Source organism: Parambassis ranga, chromosome 9, assembly GCF_900634625.1.
Source record: "Parambassis ranga chromosome 9, fParRan2.1, whole genome shotgun sequence".
Taxonomy (NCBI): domain Eukaryota; kingdom Metazoa; phylum Chordata; class Actinopteri; family Ambassidae; genus Parambassis; species Parambassis ranga.
Window position 1 is genome coordinate 17010777 of NC_041030.1, and position 18407 is coordinate 17029183.

At 44.3% G+C, this 18407-nt stretch overlaps 1 protein-coding gene across 2 annotated transcripts in view; it reads right to left on the reverse strand.

Annotated features, from left to right (window-relative positions):
• The window catches only part of notch1b (notch receptor 1b), a 33733-nt gene that overhangs the window by 4575 nt on the left and 10751 nt on the right, over positions 1-18407 (reverse strand). The window contains exons 3-30 of one of the 2 annotated variants that reach the window (XM_028413493.1): positions 17126-17388; positions 16643-16981; positions 15384-15506; positions 15057-15290; positions 14657-14812; positions 14119-14304; positions 13463-13576; positions 11210-11323; positions 10884-11117; positions 10692-10802; positions 9426-9618; positions 9083-9228; positions 8889-9002; positions 8074-8193; positions 7534-7686; positions 7222-7450; positions 6699-6900; positions 6125-6278; positions 5846-6030; positions 5256-5388; positions 4618-4875; positions 4419-4531; positions 3521-4092; positions 2977-3411; positions 2719-2867; positions 1021-1231; positions 598-688; positions 268-430 (exon numbers count right to left, since the gene is read on the reverse strand). In XM_028413493.1, coding sequence (XP_028269294.1) covers positions 268-430; positions 598-688; positions 1021-1231; positions 2719-2867; positions 2977-3411; positions 3521-4092; positions 4419-4531; positions 4618-4875; positions 5256-5388; positions 5846-6030; positions 6125-6278; positions 6699-6900; positions 7222-7450; positions 7534-7686; positions 8074-8193; positions 8889-9002; positions 9083-9228; positions 9426-9618; positions 10692-10802; positions 10884-11117; positions 11210-11323; positions 13463-13576; positions 14119-14304; positions 14657-14812; positions 15057-15290; positions 15384-15506; positions 16643-16981; positions 17126-17388 — 5495 coding nt within the window. Of the gene's footprint in view, positions 1-267; positions 434-597; positions 689-1020; positions 1232-2718; positions 2868-2976; positions 3412-3520; positions 4093-4418; positions 4532-4617; positions 4876-5255; positions 5389-5845; positions 6031-6124; positions 6279-6698; positions 6901-7221; positions 7451-7533; positions 7687-8073; positions 8194-8888; positions 9003-9082; positions 9229-9425; positions 9619-10691; positions 10803-10883; positions 11118-11209; positions 11324-13462; positions 13577-14118; positions 14305-14656; positions 14813-15056; positions 15291-15383; positions 15507-16642; positions 16982-17125; positions 17389-18407 lie in introns of both variants that reach the window. The other variant, XM_028413492.1, reaches the window with a different exon arrangement.

The window sequence follows — 18407 nt, forward strand, 5'->3', positions numbered from 1 at the left end:
CATTCTTTTTTATATTTGAGATATATATTTTATAAATAAAACATGAATTAAAAGTGAAAAAAAATACAAATTTGACTGAAAGATATATGCTTTCTGTCTTTATGTCACAATTTTTCCCCCCGAAAAATAGCTCCAAATAGACAATTAAAGATTCGCTGATAGACTTCTTTCACCACACATTTCACTAACACATTTTCAAACAGAACAGATTAAAAATAAAGCAAACAGGTCACTTTAATATCCTTAACATGCGTTTTTTTGACCCACCTGGTCCTCGGACATTGACATCCATGCAGTCATTCTCAATCTCCCCCTGAGGGGGTGTGGGAGCAATGGATGGGATGCGGAGGTCAGCGGCATCCAGGTGCTGCTGCGTCCACTGACGGTGGTCTGTTTGGTCATCCACCTCCAATATAGCCTGCTCATCAAACTGCTAAAGCAAAAGAGAGCACAGCTATTTGAAATTGACCATTTTAAATCCAAATCCAAAATGATGCCATGAATAATGATAATGAAAATACAAAATAAAGTAATTCACATATATTGACCATTTTAAACAGAAAATTAATAATAATTTAATAATATCTGTTTTCTTACCCTAAAGCGTTTTGCATCCGAGGGTTCGTCCTCTCCCCACTCGTTCTGGGTGTCATCCATGAGTGAAATGTCTGAAGTGTTTTTTAGTGGCCTGTCACGAAGCAGAAAACCCAGTAAAAATCCTTGAACTCTATTGCTTCCATCTCATTCAAAGCCTCTCACTGATGACTTGTGAAGCGGTGCCGAAAAACAAAAGCATTGATTACATTTATACCCCACCCCTCTGCCCCAACATGTCAATTAATGCGCACCTAAACCTGCTATATCATTATCATTAATGATCCAGGCGAAACCCCCCTTTCCAAATTTGACTGATCACCAGTTACACCTATTGTATCTGTCAGAACTAGCCATTCACACGACCCGCAGAGAAACAGGTTCCCAATGACAGCGAGCACCAGTGTCGAATAAACGGAAACGTACTTTAATCCCACCGAATCCTCTCCGACTGGTTCACGTCTCTTCTTCTTGCTGGTCTCTGTGGTCTTGAAGCCCTCGGGAAGCCAAAGGCGCCCATGCTCGTGGCGCCGTTTTCGGGCGGCCACCATCCCCACTCCAAGGAAGGCCAGTATCCCTAAGCCGGCCAGGACTAAGTAGATTGGGTAGGGTGGTGGCGGCTGGGGCTCCACACCACCTGGTAGGAAAAGGGACAACATGGTCAATGATGGGCTGAGGAACAAGACCGGACAATCAGCCGAAGTGTTCGAACAGAGCTAGTCCGGTTCGTCTTTCTTGCCGCGCAGTTCCCACTCCAAAGCACACCGTGACCAGCAACCAGAGCCAGAGCCAGTAACTGACTGACGTTCCTTACCGTTTGCAAAGCTAGCTTCTACTATCTATTCAGTAATAATCAGAATTGCTAACCACTTTTCATCAAAAAAAGAGAAAAAAGGGATGGGGCGTGATAAAAAAGAAAAAAAAAGAAAAAGGGGAAAAAGAACACCAGCACCTCCTCTCTCCCTTTTCAACCCAGGGTACCAAGAGACAACTTTACCATTTCTTCTTTAAGAGAAAAAAAGGAGGGGGATTAATGAACTTCAAATTACTGCACGCGCTTTAAGCTGTAAAGACGAAGGATTTATTAGGATTTTCGAGATAACAAAGACTCCCAACTTCTAGCACACTCCCGATCAATTTTTCCCCTTCTCTTTTTTTTTCACTAACGATTTTGAAATGATAAACTCCCCCAACCTAAACCCTCAGAGATACATTAAGTCCTGGTATTACATTCAGCGAGGTGAAGGTTGCAGCAGCCCCTCACACTGTGGGATGAAGAGTGTGTATGTGTGTGCGTATCCATGGACGTATATGTGTACATGTCTGAGAAAGATACTGGTATATTATGCGAGTCGGGGGCTGGATGAGTTGATTTGCAGCAATTAACCATTTTGAAGCCTGGAGCCATTGGATTTATATGCTGAAGGAAGGATTGATTGTTTAGGCCATGAGATTCACAACCGCATTTGTTCACCGCTGCATAACAAATACACAATCAAAGAGTGCTAGGGTTAGAACCCGACCGGAGGCCAAGGCGGATGCTTTCAGTCTGAGTGTGAAAGAGCACGTGCCTTGTTTGAGTGCGTGTGTGGACACTACAGCAAGGCTTTAAAGGACTCAGCCTATTTAGGATTTTTTCCACTTGTGTGTCTGCATTAAGCTACAGTGTTGTAGTTATATTGTAGTGCTGTGTTGGTGCTAGCGACACTTAACTATTTGATTTATTTTATATTATATTTGTAGAGGCAAATATTCATCTAAAAATTTCTGAATGCTTTCTAGTATTTAATAAAAGTGTTTTTTGCATAACATATAATGTCAAAATAAAATTGACCTTTGACCTCTTTTTTTATTTTATCCTTTTGCGTGATATTTTCAATATTCGTGCTATGGCATACATTTAGCAAATGTCCCTTTTCACCCACGCAAGGGGGCTCATGGGAAAATATCTCTTAAATATATCTAAAATTTGCTCAAACCAAAATACGTTCTGGTGCAGCTTCATGTTGTTCAGGGTGCATGATGGTCGTTGTTTTATAAAATATTGTTTGTTTAGCACTGTTTAGTGATTTTCTTGGGATTCTTCAAAGATGAGTAAAGCAGATTCTAAAGAAGCATACTCACTGTAAACAGCTTCGATGGTGAATGGAACATCCAGTTTGCCGCTGGACTCTAGAGCCCCAAGGAAAGCTGCAGCATCATTGGTGCTCTGGAAACACTCACTGGACTGCTGGTAGCACTGACGGTTGTCCATTTCCAAGTGCACAATGGAACTAGAGGACAGAAAGCACATACAAAAGTCAGTATATGGTTCTCATTAGCTATAACAAAGCAATCAGGAAAATAAATGCAAAGCATCATTGAAAAACTCTCCATAGTTACCCTTTGATCTGCAGATGATCCAGCTCCCTCTTCAGCCTCCTGCTCCCTCTTGACACGTCCAACAGGCTCCTCTTCACCATATTTAGCACCTTGCCAGGAACCTCTGACCACGAGTCCACTGAACGCTTGACGTTGTACTTCTTCAGCTCGTGTTCGTTCCCATAATATGGGTAGACCATCATATTACCTGCAGTGTCCTTTCTGAATATCAGGTTGGTTCGGAGGACACGGCTCAGCTCACGCAGGAATCCAAAGGAGTTGTTGAGGAGGTGCTCGGGCGTGATGTGGACAACCAGGACCAGTTGGCCCACGGCCAGCTTCTCTGGCATGTTGTTGGCGCAATCCAAGCCATCCCACTCGCATTCAGGGTTATTGCACCCCTGGTCACAGTGGCCATCAGCATAGTGGTCCTTGCAGTACTGGTCATACAAAGGGCTGGAGTAGAAAAGCATTAATTAGACCTTCTTCCAAGCTGGATGCAAAGAAAGTAGACCAACAGGTAAACATTGCTGAATGCTTTTTTTTAGATATTAAAGCCACTTACTTGCACTGTCCCTCCAGGTTCTGGCAGTCAAATCCATCATAGAGACATCCAGCATTGTCACACAGTGGGTCACACTTTCCATCGTTGAAGTACCGCCAGCACTGCAGAGAGGCCGAGCAGTTCTTCCACGGATCATCGAAGTTGAGTGAGCAGTCGCCGTTGTCCCAGCCACATGCATGGTTGTTGCAAAGCACATCGCAGTACTTATTGTGCTTACGCTCCTCGCACTGCGGGATCCCACAGGCGGTGTCCACCACTATTGGCGGTGAGATGTTGACCCCTAACCCTCCTGAAAAATTGTAGTCCAGGATTTGGCAGCGGAGGCCATTGAAGTTGGCGGGGCAGATGCACTGGTAGTACGGCGCCTCAGAAGTGTATTCACATGTGCCGCTGTTGTAACAGGGGTTTGAATTGCAGGGGCTGTCTGTGGGATACTGGCATTCGGGTCCAGTGAAGGACGGGGTGCATAGACACTTGGGACTCTTGTGGCCTGAGATGCAGGTACCTCCATTCCGACAGTGAAGGTTGCCGCAGGTCTGGGAGTCATATTCACATGTGGAGCCAGTAAAGCCCTGTAAGAATATAAGATAAGACAAACGTGTGAATTCTAATTGAATTTATCCATGTACGTACAGTGAAACTGTTTTTTGAAGTGAGATGCTGTGAACACATAGAGAGCTGTCATGTGATTATTATCTGGATCTGTGTTTATAAAGGTTGCAAAAACATACAACATAATTGTGCCGTTACCATAAATGCGGAGGACTTTATAGCTATGTGATGTATTAACAATAAAACACATTGAAAACAGAATTCGTTGTATATTAGTAGTAGTAGTGTGAAATGGGGGTCATTAGGTTCACTGTAGAATGAATGCTCTTGTGTTGTGTGTACTCACAGGAGGACACTTGCAGATGAAGCCATGTGGCGTATTACTGGCTACAGCACAGGTCCCACCATTACGGCAAGGTCGCCCCTTACAGCCGTCAAAGACAGTTTCACAGCGCTGACCTGAAACAGAAAAACAACCTTAGATTTCACTCCCAAGACAAACATGAACATGAGTCATGTGAAGAGGTGAAGCATGTGCTGTTTACCTGTGTATCCCGTGCGACACTCGCAGCGGTAGTTGTTGGTGAGCTGGATGCAGCTGTGCGTGCCCCGCGGGTCACAGGGGTTGGACAGGCATTCGTTGACGTCTCCCTCACAGCGCTCCCCCACGTACCCTGCAGGGCAGATGCAGTGGTAGCCTCCGACGCCGTCAACGCATTTTCCTTTGTTGAAACACTTCGGCTCTTTGGTGACGGGGTCGGTTAATGGGTTGCAGTCGTCAATATTGATCTCGCAATGCACACCTGTGGATGGCAATGGGAGAGTGACATCAGTCAAATCAGTTACAAAGATGAGATTATCAACCAAAATGAGATTGTAAAACATTACTCAGATTTATTTTTAAGTTTCTTGATCTTGTACATGTACATGTTCTGGGCTACAGCCAGCTTTGCTGCTACTTTTGGCTGACCTACACCACACACCCGCTTCATGTCTGAGAGAAAAATCAATTGTGTATTTGACAAGTAGAGGAAAAGAGTGGAGGAGAGTTGGAGAGGAGTTTTCATACCCTGGATGCTGTTAAGCCCTAATTAATGAAGCATGGAGATGAAGAGGAGAGGATGAAGAAGCACAGCAGTGTGGAGGAGTGTGTGTGTGTATGTGTGGTGGGGTGTCTGCTGACCTTGGGTTCCTCTGGGACAGGAGCATTTGTAGGTATTGATCAGGTCAATGCAGGTGCCCCCATTCTGGCACGGCTGGGAGAAACATTCATTGATCTCCACAGAGCAGTTGGTCCCCACATAGCCTGGTATGCACTGAGGGAAAAGGGAACAAGGGAGAGAGGAAGGAGAAGGGGAAGCCGAGCAAGAAAGACAAGGAAGAAGAGAGGGCGAAGTTTAATCAATGACTGACATGAAACAGAGATGTTTTTTTGTTTACCTGGCTGTTTTCTGGCCTGCATCCTGCCAAGGCCAGCAGATCCTTTACTTCAGGGGAGATTAACAAACTGTTTCTATTTATAAACTGGCCTCTTCAGTAGGAGGCTGTTTATTCTAGATAAAAAACTGATGTGAGCGAGTTTGGCGAATTAACAAGAACTTTGAAATGCCAAGCAGTGCGCTCTTTACAGCTTCATTTACAATTATAATGAGCATTATAAAAAAATCGATCTCAACAGGAAAATGTCATGATGATTATAACTGTGTTACAGTTTCTATCAAACTTTGTTCAGCCATTTAAAAACACCTGATTTGTTCTGATCTGAGTTGTTACCTTGCAGGTGTATCCGCCCAGAAAATCCGTACAGGTGGCTCCATTCTGGCACGGGTTCGGAGTGCATTCGTCTACCTGCTCTTCGCAGTAGCTCCCCGTGTATCCAACCTGACAATGGCAGTAGTGAACGTTTCCTGCGTCCAGACACTGGCCCGAGTTACGACACAGCAGGGAGACATCGACTCCTATGAAGAGAGAATGAAACACACACAGTTTCATTCAAAGTGAATATTTACACAAACTGGAGACAAGTTAAAACCACTCTATCCTCCATCTTACCTCGCTGTTTGGCCGCCACCTCACAGGAAACACTCGGCACGTCACAGTAAAGGCCCGTCCAGCCTGTTTCACACCCACAGCTGTAAGTGGTGCCTCTCTGCCAGCAAGTTCCCCCGTTTTTACAGGGTGATGAGTCGCACCAGCGAACCAAGTTCTGAAACATATATCACAGTTAGTCTATACATACAGCATGAATCTGATTTACTTCTATAAATGTATCTATACTAGTAATATTCAATTTGTTAAAAGCCTGAAGATTAGCCAAAAACCTCATGAATTTTTGCCACATGCCTGCTTGTCACAAGGTTGTACTTTTTGATTTAAACATTAGTGTTGGTTGTGTATTTTGAGCAAATTCAAGCTTAGATTTAACTATTAACTATTTAATTTTCATGATTAAAAGAAACCCCTGCTAGTGGGATTATGGGTTGAGGGCATAACCAGGCCTACCTCCTACCTAAAAAAATTAAAATAAAAAAAATTTGGCAAAATTCCACACAAATAAACAGTTCCCTCAGTTATATTTACAACAAAAAAGGAAGTGACTTTCACCTGCCTCTCTCCCTCCTCCTACCTGGCAGTTGAGTCCAGTGTAACCATGCGGGCAGGTGCACTTGTAGGTGCCATAGCTGTCATGGCAGGTGCCTCCATTCATGCAGGGTTTAGAGTCACACTCATTAATATCATGCTGGCAGTAGCTCCCGGTGAAGCCCGGTGGGCATAAACATGTGAAGGCGTTGATGCCGTCCACGCAGGTGCCGCCATTGAAGCAAGAGCTGAGGGGTAAAATAAATTATTAGAATAAATATAAAAAAACAGGTTTTTAGGACACAGAGAGAAAATCAATAGAACTGCAGGCGAATTCACAAGAACAAACACTTTTTACAGCAAAGCCCTGCTTCACATTGTTTCCCCACAGGGCAGATGATTAGTTTGAGTGAAGCTTTTGGTGCTTTTTTGCAGCCAAAGGTGTAACACAGGCGGAATCAGCTGCTCCACCAGAGGGGGCGGCAGTGGACAAGAAAACAGGGCCCCCATTCAAATGTGGAGGGAAATGAACTTGTTGATCTCATGTGTGTGAATGCAGATCCGTGTACCTCTCTGTGCAGTCAGGAGTGTTGTTTTCACAGTGAATCCCACTGAAGCCAGATGGGCAGGTGCAGGTGTAGCTGTTGACGCAGTCAGTGCAGTTGGCTCCGTTCTTACACGGGTTGCTTTCACACTCATTAATGTCTTCTTCACACTTTGTTCCCCGAAACCCAGGCAGACAAGTGCAGAGGAAGCTGTTCACCTCGTCCTTACAGATGCCCCCGTTGCTGCAGGGGTCTGTGGGAAGACGGGGAAGACATCAGACTCACCATTGTGCTCTTGATGTTTATGAAGAGAAATAAGGTGACTGGATAACTTACTGGGCTTGCAGTCGTCGATGTTTGTTTCACAATTACGTCCGGTGAAGCCTGGTTTGCAGTTGCACTGGTAACTGCCCAGAGTGTTCTGGCATGTTGCTCCATTGCGGCAGGGATTCTTGACACATTCTTTAATGTCCACCTCACATGTTTGGCCTTTAGATGGATGGAACAGCAAGTAATTAAATCATTCTAGATAGATAACTGGAAATAGGTTATGAGGCTAGAACTTGTACTCTAAATAATGGTTCTTGCATTAACTTTTTGTAAATGTTTTTCAGAACATATCGCTTGGTTTTATGTTGCTCCGGTTATATTTGTCCTCCTTTCTCTGAACACATTTTTTTTATTAACTGAAACTTTGAGGTTTTTTCCACTAGCAACTCTACTATATATTAGAAGTTAGTCCTACTCTTTGCCTATTATTACTCTCCTCTACCACTGGTAGAGCCTTTTCTCACACACAGCAGAAGTGTATGAGCTTTCTGCTGACAATTAAACACTTCCTGGAGAAAAGGCAGGCATGCAGACATTAATCATTACCCTGCCATCCTTCAGGACAGACACAAGAGAAGCTCTGATAGTCCTCCGACTCCTGACACACTCCTCCGTGCTTGCAGGGTTTGGAGCTGCAGGGGGCCATGATGCTTTCACAGTTCTCTCCTGTTAACACACAAAACAACAACTTTAATAGAAATTATGTGTTTTGACTGTGTGATATAAGGCATGAACTTGGAGATAACCCAACCCAAATGGACACAGAATCATCTTTCAATCAGTGCTATCAGAAGATTTTAGCCAGGTTCTGTCAGTATCAGAGGCCTGCAGAGACATTTCCCTATCTATTCTACAGCACACAGCTCCTGCAGGAAGCCGGCTCCAGTTTCCGGCCATTGTGAAGCCATTTGCTGTTCTGTGAGACAGGAAGCAGGCAAACAGGAAATGTGTCAAGCACCCCGTTCCCACCCCGGCATAAGCAAGAGGCTTGTATTATTCAGAGTCCTGTGGATTTTTCCAAAAAACACAAGGAAAGTATAAGAAAATGTGCCCTTAGCCTTTCCATCTCTATCTGTTTGGTCAAATAATAAGTGAGATGACATGAAAACATTCCCCAGCTCTCATTAGGGATGCTTGTGTACACAGAGGAGCAGAGTGAGTCAAAGGTTTGGTGTCTTTGAGGAAGTCTTGCAGCTGAACTTTACTCGACAGTTATTTCATCCGCTGCACATTTTTCCTCTTTGCCTCGCAATGTACTTGTACACAGCCTGTGGAAACTGCCCTTGTATCTCAGCAAGGAAATGCCAGAACACCAGGCCAACACATGGGCGTATCAACTATTTTCAGTCATATTTTCATACCCGTGTAAGGCAGGATGCAGTTGCACTTGTAGCCTGCGACGTCGTCAATGCAGGTCCCCTGGTTGAGGCAGGGGTTCGAGGCACACTCGTTAATGTTGGTCTGACAGTTTGGTCCTGTGTTTGATTATAGACATCTCAGGTTAGGTCTTGAAAGGCCAGAATATCTACACACACAGACACACACAAGTACTGACCAGTGAAGCCCATGCGACAGGTGCAGACGTATCCGCTGGTCATGTCCTTGCAGGTGCCTCCATTCATACATGGGTTGGATTCGCACTCGTTGTTGTTTATGTCGCAGTTTTTACCGCTCCAGCCGGAGTCACACAGGCATTTGTATCTAAGAAAGATCAAAGAAACATCTCAGTGATAAACAGGGTTTCCAGGATGGCCTTGTTATATCATGACTAAATGTGTGTGCAAGCAAGGGAGATACACATGCACATAAGTAGCGTGCGACATGCTGCTTATGAGTGGGTTTTAATTCTGCATAATTTGCAAATACTAATAATTTGCTGGATTCATTTGATGCCTCACCCGTTGATCTTGTCTTCACAGTGGCCATGGATGCAGGGGTTGCTCAGGCACTCGTTGACTTGGGAGAAACATGTGGTGTCATGGTAACCATCCGGACAGACGCAGGTGAAGGTGTTGATGCCGTCGATGCAGGTGCCGCCGTTGTGGCAGGGGTTGATGGCACACTCATCGATGTTGATGTTACACATAATGCCTATAAAGAGATACTCAGCTTTACTTTCTGGTCGCTGCAGGAATGCAATGACTGCAATACAGCTGAACACAAAACCTCCACACAAAGAGGTCTATATATGAATGTATCAATTTCAAGAAACATAAGGGGTTTAAAGTCTGCCTTTTGTCGGTCACTTGAAGCGTTGACGCCATTCAGGTTGAAACCAAGCATAACATAAAGCAGCCCATTTAACTTTAAAGCAGGGACCGACTTCCAAGCTTTTAAAAGCTCAACTTTCAGGAATCTTTCAGGGAATCTTTTCTCCCTGCTCAAATCCCTGCTGACTTTGTGTGCCACTGTGTGTGTGTGCGTGTGTGTGTTTGTATGTCCTCTCTCTGTGAGGAAAGGGAGCTTGCATGTTCTAACAGCAGCAGGTTGGGGACAGGGTGGAGCTGGAAAGTGACACCGGTTGAGCCTCAGAGGAGTGTGCTTACTCGCTCGCCATCTGTCACAAGTACCCTCGACCCTCACAGTTCTGTGCCTTAAACACCCATTTTGTCCACTTGTCATCATGTATAACCTGGGTTAAGCTTTTCTCAAAATGTTTGATGGTCCATAAATTGGACATAAAACCCAGGTTTTATGTTGGGGAACAACACTCTCCTGGCTGCAGACCTGCACATATTTCCTGCAGTATTTCGCTGTGCTTCGCTGTGTGTTATTTAGGTTTATGAATTCTATTTTTTTTTATTTTTTTTTTAAATCAAATGTTTAGTAAAATGTTACTTAGCTTTGATGATAATGTAGAAAATCAGTCAGTTTAACACCATTAAAGCTCTTTTAAAATTGTTTTAAGATGCCACAATCTGCCTTTTTGTGATTTATAGTGGGGCTTGTTTCGGGTGTGTGTGTGTGTGTAGATATGGGCGTCTTAACTCTGTATTTATGATTTCCTCTGCTGACCTCGGGTCCTTTTACTTCCTGCTCCATTTTTGGGAGGCAGTAAACATTTCTACTCTTTAATTTTAGATGGCAAACAGACCAAGCAAATCTTCTGCCATGTAACAGCCACATGTTTCCAGACTGGGCAATGATATAGTTATTTTAGGTACCAGTGTAGCCGGGTTCACAGGCGCACTCATAGCCGTTGATCTTGTCAATGCAGGTCCCATAGTCACAGGGATTGCTCTTGCAGTCGTCAATGTTTATTTCACAGTTGATTCCTAAAGGAAAATATTTTCAGTGAGCTCAAATTTCATGAAAATAAAAACATTTAAGGCTTACATGTGTGCGTTCTAACTGACCTGTGGTTCCTTTGGGGCAGCTGCAGATGTAGGCGTTCTCTCGGTCCTGGCAGGTGCCTCCATTCTTGCACGGCTGGCTCAGACACTCGTTGATGTTGGTTTCACACAGCCGGCCAGTGAATCCAGGGTGACAGTGGCAGCTGAAGGAGGCCAAGCCATCGATGCAGGAGCCGTAGTGGCAGGGGTCAGAGTAACACTCATTGATGTCATTCTCACAGTGTCTCCCGGTGTATCCTGGGGAAAAAAAAATGTTTGTTATGGTCATATTTTAGAAATAGGCATGCACTGTATTTCAGGCTTAAATGTTTTTGTTCAAGCTTGTATACCTTCAGTGCACTCGCAGGTGTACTTGTTAGGCCCGTCTGTGCACTTGGCGCCATTTTTGCACGGCGTGCTGGCACACTCGTCAATGTCTATCTGGCACAGAGGCCCAGTGAAGCCTGGAAAAACAACAAGAGGCTGTTATTGTGTGCATGTGTGCATGAAGAGTGTGTGTGTGTGTGTGTGTGTGTGTGTGTGTGTGTGTGTGTACAGACATAGCTACTGTGTTCTCACCATTTGAAACCAGTCCCACTCATAATCCTTTGCCCATGCTACTATAAGGGCTCTCAGCAAATCAGAAATCTGCATGTTAATTAACAACAACACTACGAGCTCTCCATTTTCCCTTTCACTTCTATTCAAGCATGACTCCAAAGGGAGAGAAGGGGGGGCAGACCAATTCGTTTAAAGCAGGGGAGGGAGCGAGCGGGAAGAAATAAGTGAAGAATGAAAGTTGCGAGGCCTCCTGACCAAGGGGTGAGAGACAAAGGAGGGCCTGTCTGCTCAACGCAGCGCCAAACTGAGCCTGTTGCCTCCTTTGTCCCCCCCATAAAACTTTTCCATCACAATGTGCATTCTCCAGCCATGCTTTCACCCCGACTTTACCCACTACTACCCCCTCCATTCCCTGCCCACCTCCTCCAAAAAAAAGAGCCAGCCTGACCTTTGACCTTCCACTATTCAAACTCATGTTCATTCAGAATTAACCAGCAGGCTGCCTCCTTTTTTCCTGCAGTTATTCTCATCTCAGAAATGTTCTTCGTCTCCTTTTTGTCACACTGCAAGGACTTGTAGGATGTTGTCTGATGAAGAGATAAACGTTGCCCCCCCCCCCCTGAACATCACAGAGGCACACCCGCAGACCCACACAGGTGTTTTAAGCTGAAAGGACAGACTCTATTACAGCTAATCCGGTGAGGAAGTATTTGCGTGCTGATGTCTCCCTGTGGACTCGCTGTTCTAAACGCGGATGCAGGAAAAATATAGTGACTGAAACAGTAAAGACTTTTCATAAAAAAATAAAAACAAAAAACAAAATCACACTTTCACAAATATGCATGCACACACAAAGGATGATTTCAAAAAAATGTGAGCATGCACAGTGTCCACACCTCTGCAGAGATTTATCCCCAGACTGCTGGAATCAGACATTTCAATGGCTCTCAGCGGGGTTTCCATGGCTATTCCATGTACAGAAATGAAAAGGGGGGACCCTCGCCTCAGGCCTGGCTCGCCACAGGGACAAATTTACATCTCAAGCAGGGCGGTGAAACTCCCCCTCACCCCTCACCCCTCACTACCCTACTACTTCAGGATAACGGTCTGTGCGTCTCAACTCCCTCCCCAAAAACACACTTTCACCACCACTACTTTGTGCTGCTTCCTCACATAACCCTTTGCTCAGTGTCACACACAGTGAGTTTTCTTAGGCATTAAGCTCTTGTGTTCACTCCCGTAGCCCCTCTCTATTACTCTATAAGCTTCCTTTTTCTGTCTGCCTTTCCTTTTTCCTTTCTTTTTCTCTCTACGGGTGGAATCCTGCCTTTCTCCACCCAGGCCCCCTTTGATCCACCCGAAAATAAAAATTACTTCCACCTCAGTGATCCCAATGAAAGAAAGTAAAACACAAAAACACATTCGGGGAGTTTGAAGAACCTTCCTTTCTTTTGCTTTTTTTCCTCTGTAGTTGCATTCCTTCACTGAACAAAACATCAATACCGCATGTCCAAATAGTGTAACTCTACTGGCATCTCTGAAAAACAGAAAGGCTACCTGTCCTCCAAATACACCCAGGAGACATTACAACACAGAAAATACCATTTTAAGGAGTGTATAATTAGCCCCCTCTCCTGTTTCCAGTCACAATCGAAAGTCTTGCTGAGATCCACAAGTTTCTGCTCAATCATCAGACTGATAAAAGGCATAAGAAACTTGTTCAGAAACTTCAAACTTCCTCAAGGCTTTTCCTATAGATTTTCTGTTTCTTTTTCTTTTTTCAAACTGCTGCGTTTGTGCTGGGCTACCCGGGCCTGCGTAAGCCTGCCTCAGGGCTGGGATTAGTGCCCGTCCAGAGGAGTGTTTGTGTGTGTTTGTGTTTGAGAGGAGAAGAGAGAGAGAAAGAGACGAGAGAGACAGAGATCGACCTCCATGCCCCCTGGCCCCATGCTCTCTCTCTCTCCCCCTTCTTTTTTTTCCCCTCTTTCTCTTTCTATCACTCTACACATCCTCCTTCCTTTGCAGCAGAACAACAGCCTCACCTGTGGGGCACTGGCAGTGGAAGGCGTTGATCTTGTCGATACACTCGCCGTTGTTCCGGCAGGGGCTGCTGGCGCACTCGTCCGTATCGATCTCGCAGAACTCCCCCTCGTAGCCTGGCCAATTAGCAAGGGAGGCACGGGAGAAAGATGGATTGGTTAGACAGAGACACAGAAGAGCACTTTAACCTGCTGCAACACACTGCTGTAATCTGTTTAAATTATACACAGAGCTCATAATAGGAATAGGACTGAACTTTGTGTAAATTACAAAGTAACACTTGTTCTAATTGGGCATCATTTATATTCAGATGTTTGGTTTGTGACATTAGACATGATTACATATCTCACACTGTAAAAAGGAAAATAAAGTTGCAGTCAGCTTTTGTAAAAAATCTACTGTAAGTTTCTTAACTCATAATACAGCAGAAAAGTAAATTAAAGTAAACCTAAAGCTATGATAAAACAGAGGCTTCTTTAGACTCTGACTGTTTACATACTCTAGCTTTGGTACATTTGGTCTGCATCAGTCTAAACAAACAATGATCATTTAAATCAGGGTAACCACAGTCAAGTCAAATTCACTGTTTACTCCACGAATTAGCCTCCAAGCACACAGCTCCGCTGGACTCTCCTCATACTGTAACTGAGCTCCTCACCTGGCATGCAGATACAGTGGAAGTCTCCTATCTGGTCCAGGCAGGTGGCCTCATTCAAACATGGGTTGGACATACACTCGTTGACGTCCAGTTCACAGCGCGGTCCCACGTAACCTCGCTGACATTTGCACTGGAAGGAGCCCTTCGTGTTGATGCACTTCCCTGCGTGCTCACATGGGTTGGATCCTGTTTAAAACAGATTATAGTTTACTTCATTCAGCAGGTTGATGTGATCTAACAAGCTGGAAAGTGGAAAAAACATGACAATAAGATGTTTTAGGTGGTTTAGTGTTGTTTGACAAAGCCAGACCAAAAGCTTCAATTGTGTGATTACAGCAATAATTCTGCAGAGGGTGTTATTTACTGCAATTAAAGGCGCAATTACGGGCACCAAAGCATCCACAATGACAGGAAAGTATGAGTGTGTATTTTGGCTTGTATAAAGGACTTTGTGGACATGTGTGGTAACTGACAGAAACACCACTAAGATATAATTATTGATTGCAATGATGTGTCGGTAAGGTGGTCTGAGCTTTACCCAGTGAGCACTCATCCACATCCTGATCACAGGAAGCACCCAAGTACCCCGAGGGGCAGGTGCAGAAATGGTTTCCGCTAACGGGGTTGGTGTCGCAATTGGAGCCCTTTTGACATGGGTTACTGATGCAGGCATCATCCAGCTGGCAGAGCAGACCTGGAGGAGGCACAAGGTGGACTTTGTTATAACCAACCAACTAGATATATTTAAAGTTTACCTGGGGGTCACATTTTAATCAATTTGGCCATATGGAGTCCTGCATCTCTATGAAAACATCACAATTATTGCTAGTCTAAAAAAACATAGAAACATGTACAACGCCTGAAGATTAGTCCAAAAACTCAAAACTCATCATCTCCTTCTGAGCATAATTAGCCAAATTCACATCAATAAAAATCACCTGTTCGGCCATGGGGGCATTCACAGTAGAAAGACGCTACACGGTCATGACAAGTGGAGCCATGGTGACAGGCGGCGCTGGCACAGTCATCAATGTTCTCGCTGCAGTCGTCCCCACTCCAGCCGTTCACACACACGCACTGGTAGCTGCCGTAGATGTTGTGGCACGTGCCGCCATTTTGGCATGCATTGGGCATCAGCTGGCACTCATCAACATCCTCTGTGCAGAGCTGACCTGTAGAGGAACCATGTCAGGCATGTCCGTTTGTAACTTAAAACACTACTGTTTTACTGACCTGATTGTACAGCTGCTTTAATCAGTACAAACCTGTAAATTCTGGTTTACACTGGCAGTTGTAGGTGTTGACACCATCCACACAGGTGCCTCCATTCTGGCACTCGTGACCGGGACAGTCATCAATGTTGTGGTTGCATGTTTTTCCTGTGAAACCTGGAGTGATGAGAGAAATGTGAGCAACATGATTTTTTTCAGCGTGCTTTTAGTGTGATATTCAGTTTCTCCTGGTTAGAAAACAAAACATAATTTCCCTTTTACAACAAAGGGAATGAAACTTCTCTACAGTTGAATGTGGTCAACTGCCTTTTCCTTCCCAGGGAACAAGGCAGCTGTGCCTTTCTGAGGTCTGTGGCAGACTCACCATGTAATAACATCCATTTTACTCTACAGTTACACAACCACCGGCCCGCACAAGTGACATTGTTGTTGATGTTGGGTAATATAAAATGCAAAGCACAGCCAGCACAAGATGTAACAGCCATTTCCTTACACTCTTTTTCGTGATGATTGAGGAAAAACTGTGTTATTTTCTGGATGTAATTATTGCAGCTAATGAAGCTTTTTGGCATAGCATTGCATCAGTTTTAAAATGGCACAAAATAAAATACCCAGCGTCAATCCTCTCCTGCAGCAAGAGGAACTCACAAACTAAGTGTCCGCAGTTCACAAATAGTTAACAAGCATGTTAAAAGCCATATTATAACACAGCTAGGTCAGGGATTGTTAAATCTTTATATGGTAGTTATTGCACTGTACTCATTGTGTACGCTATTTCTTCTTGTGGGCTGCTGGAAGTAATCCAGATGATGTAAAATATTAAATATCCACAGACTGCTGAAGCAGCAAGAGGGGAGACATTTAACTATCAAGTTATCACAATATCTGTTATGAAATGCTAATGCTAAATGCTAATTATATCCTTTTCCACTTTCCACGGGTGCTGTTTGTGTGTTTTTGTTCATTGAGAGGGGCCCTTTTCTGCTTCATGACAACCCTTTCTGCTTTCTAATATATAAACTAATATTTGACATGTATCACCATATATCCAAAAGGACAAAAAAAGGTGGTGGGAAGGACCGCAGTCCAAGCTTCACTACACCTTGTGAAAAGGATGTTGTCCTTTGACCATTTCCTTATGATAAGCTCTGATGCCTTCCTGCTCTGCCTTGTTCACACACACATATACACAGGACATAACATAAGCCGGAACAGCCCAGCCTTGAATGACATCACTGCTTAACACAGGCCTGATATTTCGACACATTCCATCGCAGACATTATTTCTTTACCTGGTACGCAGGAACATTCATAGCTGGTCTCTCCTTTCTGGATGCAGGTGCCTCCGTTATGGCATGGCGATGGGTTGCAGGGCAGGTAGCGGCTCTCACAGTGCTTGCCTGTGTACTCCTGTGGGCACTGACACTGGTAGCCACCGACCTCATTGATGCACACACCGCCATTCTTGCAGGGCGACGGGTTAGCATCGCACTCGTTCACATCTTGTTTACAGGTCTTTCCAGAGAAGAAGGGAGTGCAGATACAAACATACTGGGACTCAATGGAGGAACACTGTCCCCCATTGGCACAGGGGTTGGAGGCACAGGGGTCAGCTTGATGGCACATTTTACCTGAGGGGGTAAAGAAAATGTTCTCTTTTTTAATTTCTCTCCTTTCTTTTGTTATTTAATATATATATATATATATATATATATATATATATATATATATATATATATATATATATATATATATATTGAACAATCCTGCCTTACCTGACCATCCAGGTGGGCAGCGACACCTGTACCTCTCGAGAGTCTCAAGTTCGCAGGTGCCCCCATTGCGACACGGGTTGCTGATGCAGGCATTGTTGATGGGTGTCATGCAGCGGCGGTCAGTGAAACCCGGCTTGCAGGTGCAGCTGAAGTCCACCGTGTTCCCTTTGGATACAGCACGACACGTGCTGCCATTCATGCATGGCGAGTTGGTGCATGGGTCATGAAACTGGCACCTGCGTCCGAGGAATCCGTCTGGACACCTGAATGAGGAAGCGAAAGGTGTGGTCAGGAGGATAGATTAGGGTGCATTTATGAGAAAAAAATAACAACAGAACATTGTTGATTATGTTCTACCCTACTCTGAAGTGGAAAACTATTATAATTTAGATAGGCATCAAAAAACCTGACATTTACTGATGATTTAACAGAGCCCTACTGTCTTCAAGATGTATTGGTCTACTAATAAATGTCAATTTATTTTTCTGATTTGGCATTACAAGGAGTCAATAGAGATTTTTAAACAGCAAATTTATCCATCTAGTCACGTTCACAACACTTTGTATGAGCGTGCACAACTGTGCTTATAAATCAGCTGCTAAGCTAGTAGCCTTTATTGATTTCACTAATGATCCGATTCTCCTAAAGATTGGTTTTTTTACCACACAGCAACACGGCCATGAGAAACTATGCTTTAAAGGGGACATTCGTCTTCCTGCCGTCACCCCCCCTTGTGAACAATGTGTTTGAGGCTATAAAACTGAACAGAGTGGGAGGAGAGGGAGGAGGAGGAGGAGGAGGGAGGGAGGAAGGGAGAAAGGAAGGGAGGGGAGGCAAACTCCTGTGAGGTTTCTCACAGGTTGTGTCCGAGTCATAAACGTCACTCGGACCCCAGCGGACGATTTCCCAAAAAGAGAGAGAAACAAAGATCACAGAGACACATTCACACATCTACAATAAGTGGAGCTGAAGGGTCGTCCCCTGAGGATACACACGGCTCAACATAGAGGCCACACACATACCTGGACAGTGTAAACTGATTTACACACAGATTATGCACAATTTCAAGGCTAAATGCATGTCCACACACACAGGTATCTCTTATATATTTAGCCAATTATATAATTTCTGTCCATAATGTGAACCATTTAGAGTTTTTTGCCATTCTGCGGCCCAATCTACACTCTGTGAAAAGTACTTTGGCGTATTTTAGGTGATGTCCTATAGTGATGAGGGCAAGATCTGGCTTATGTATTTGTTTCCTTACAAAAACAAATATTGT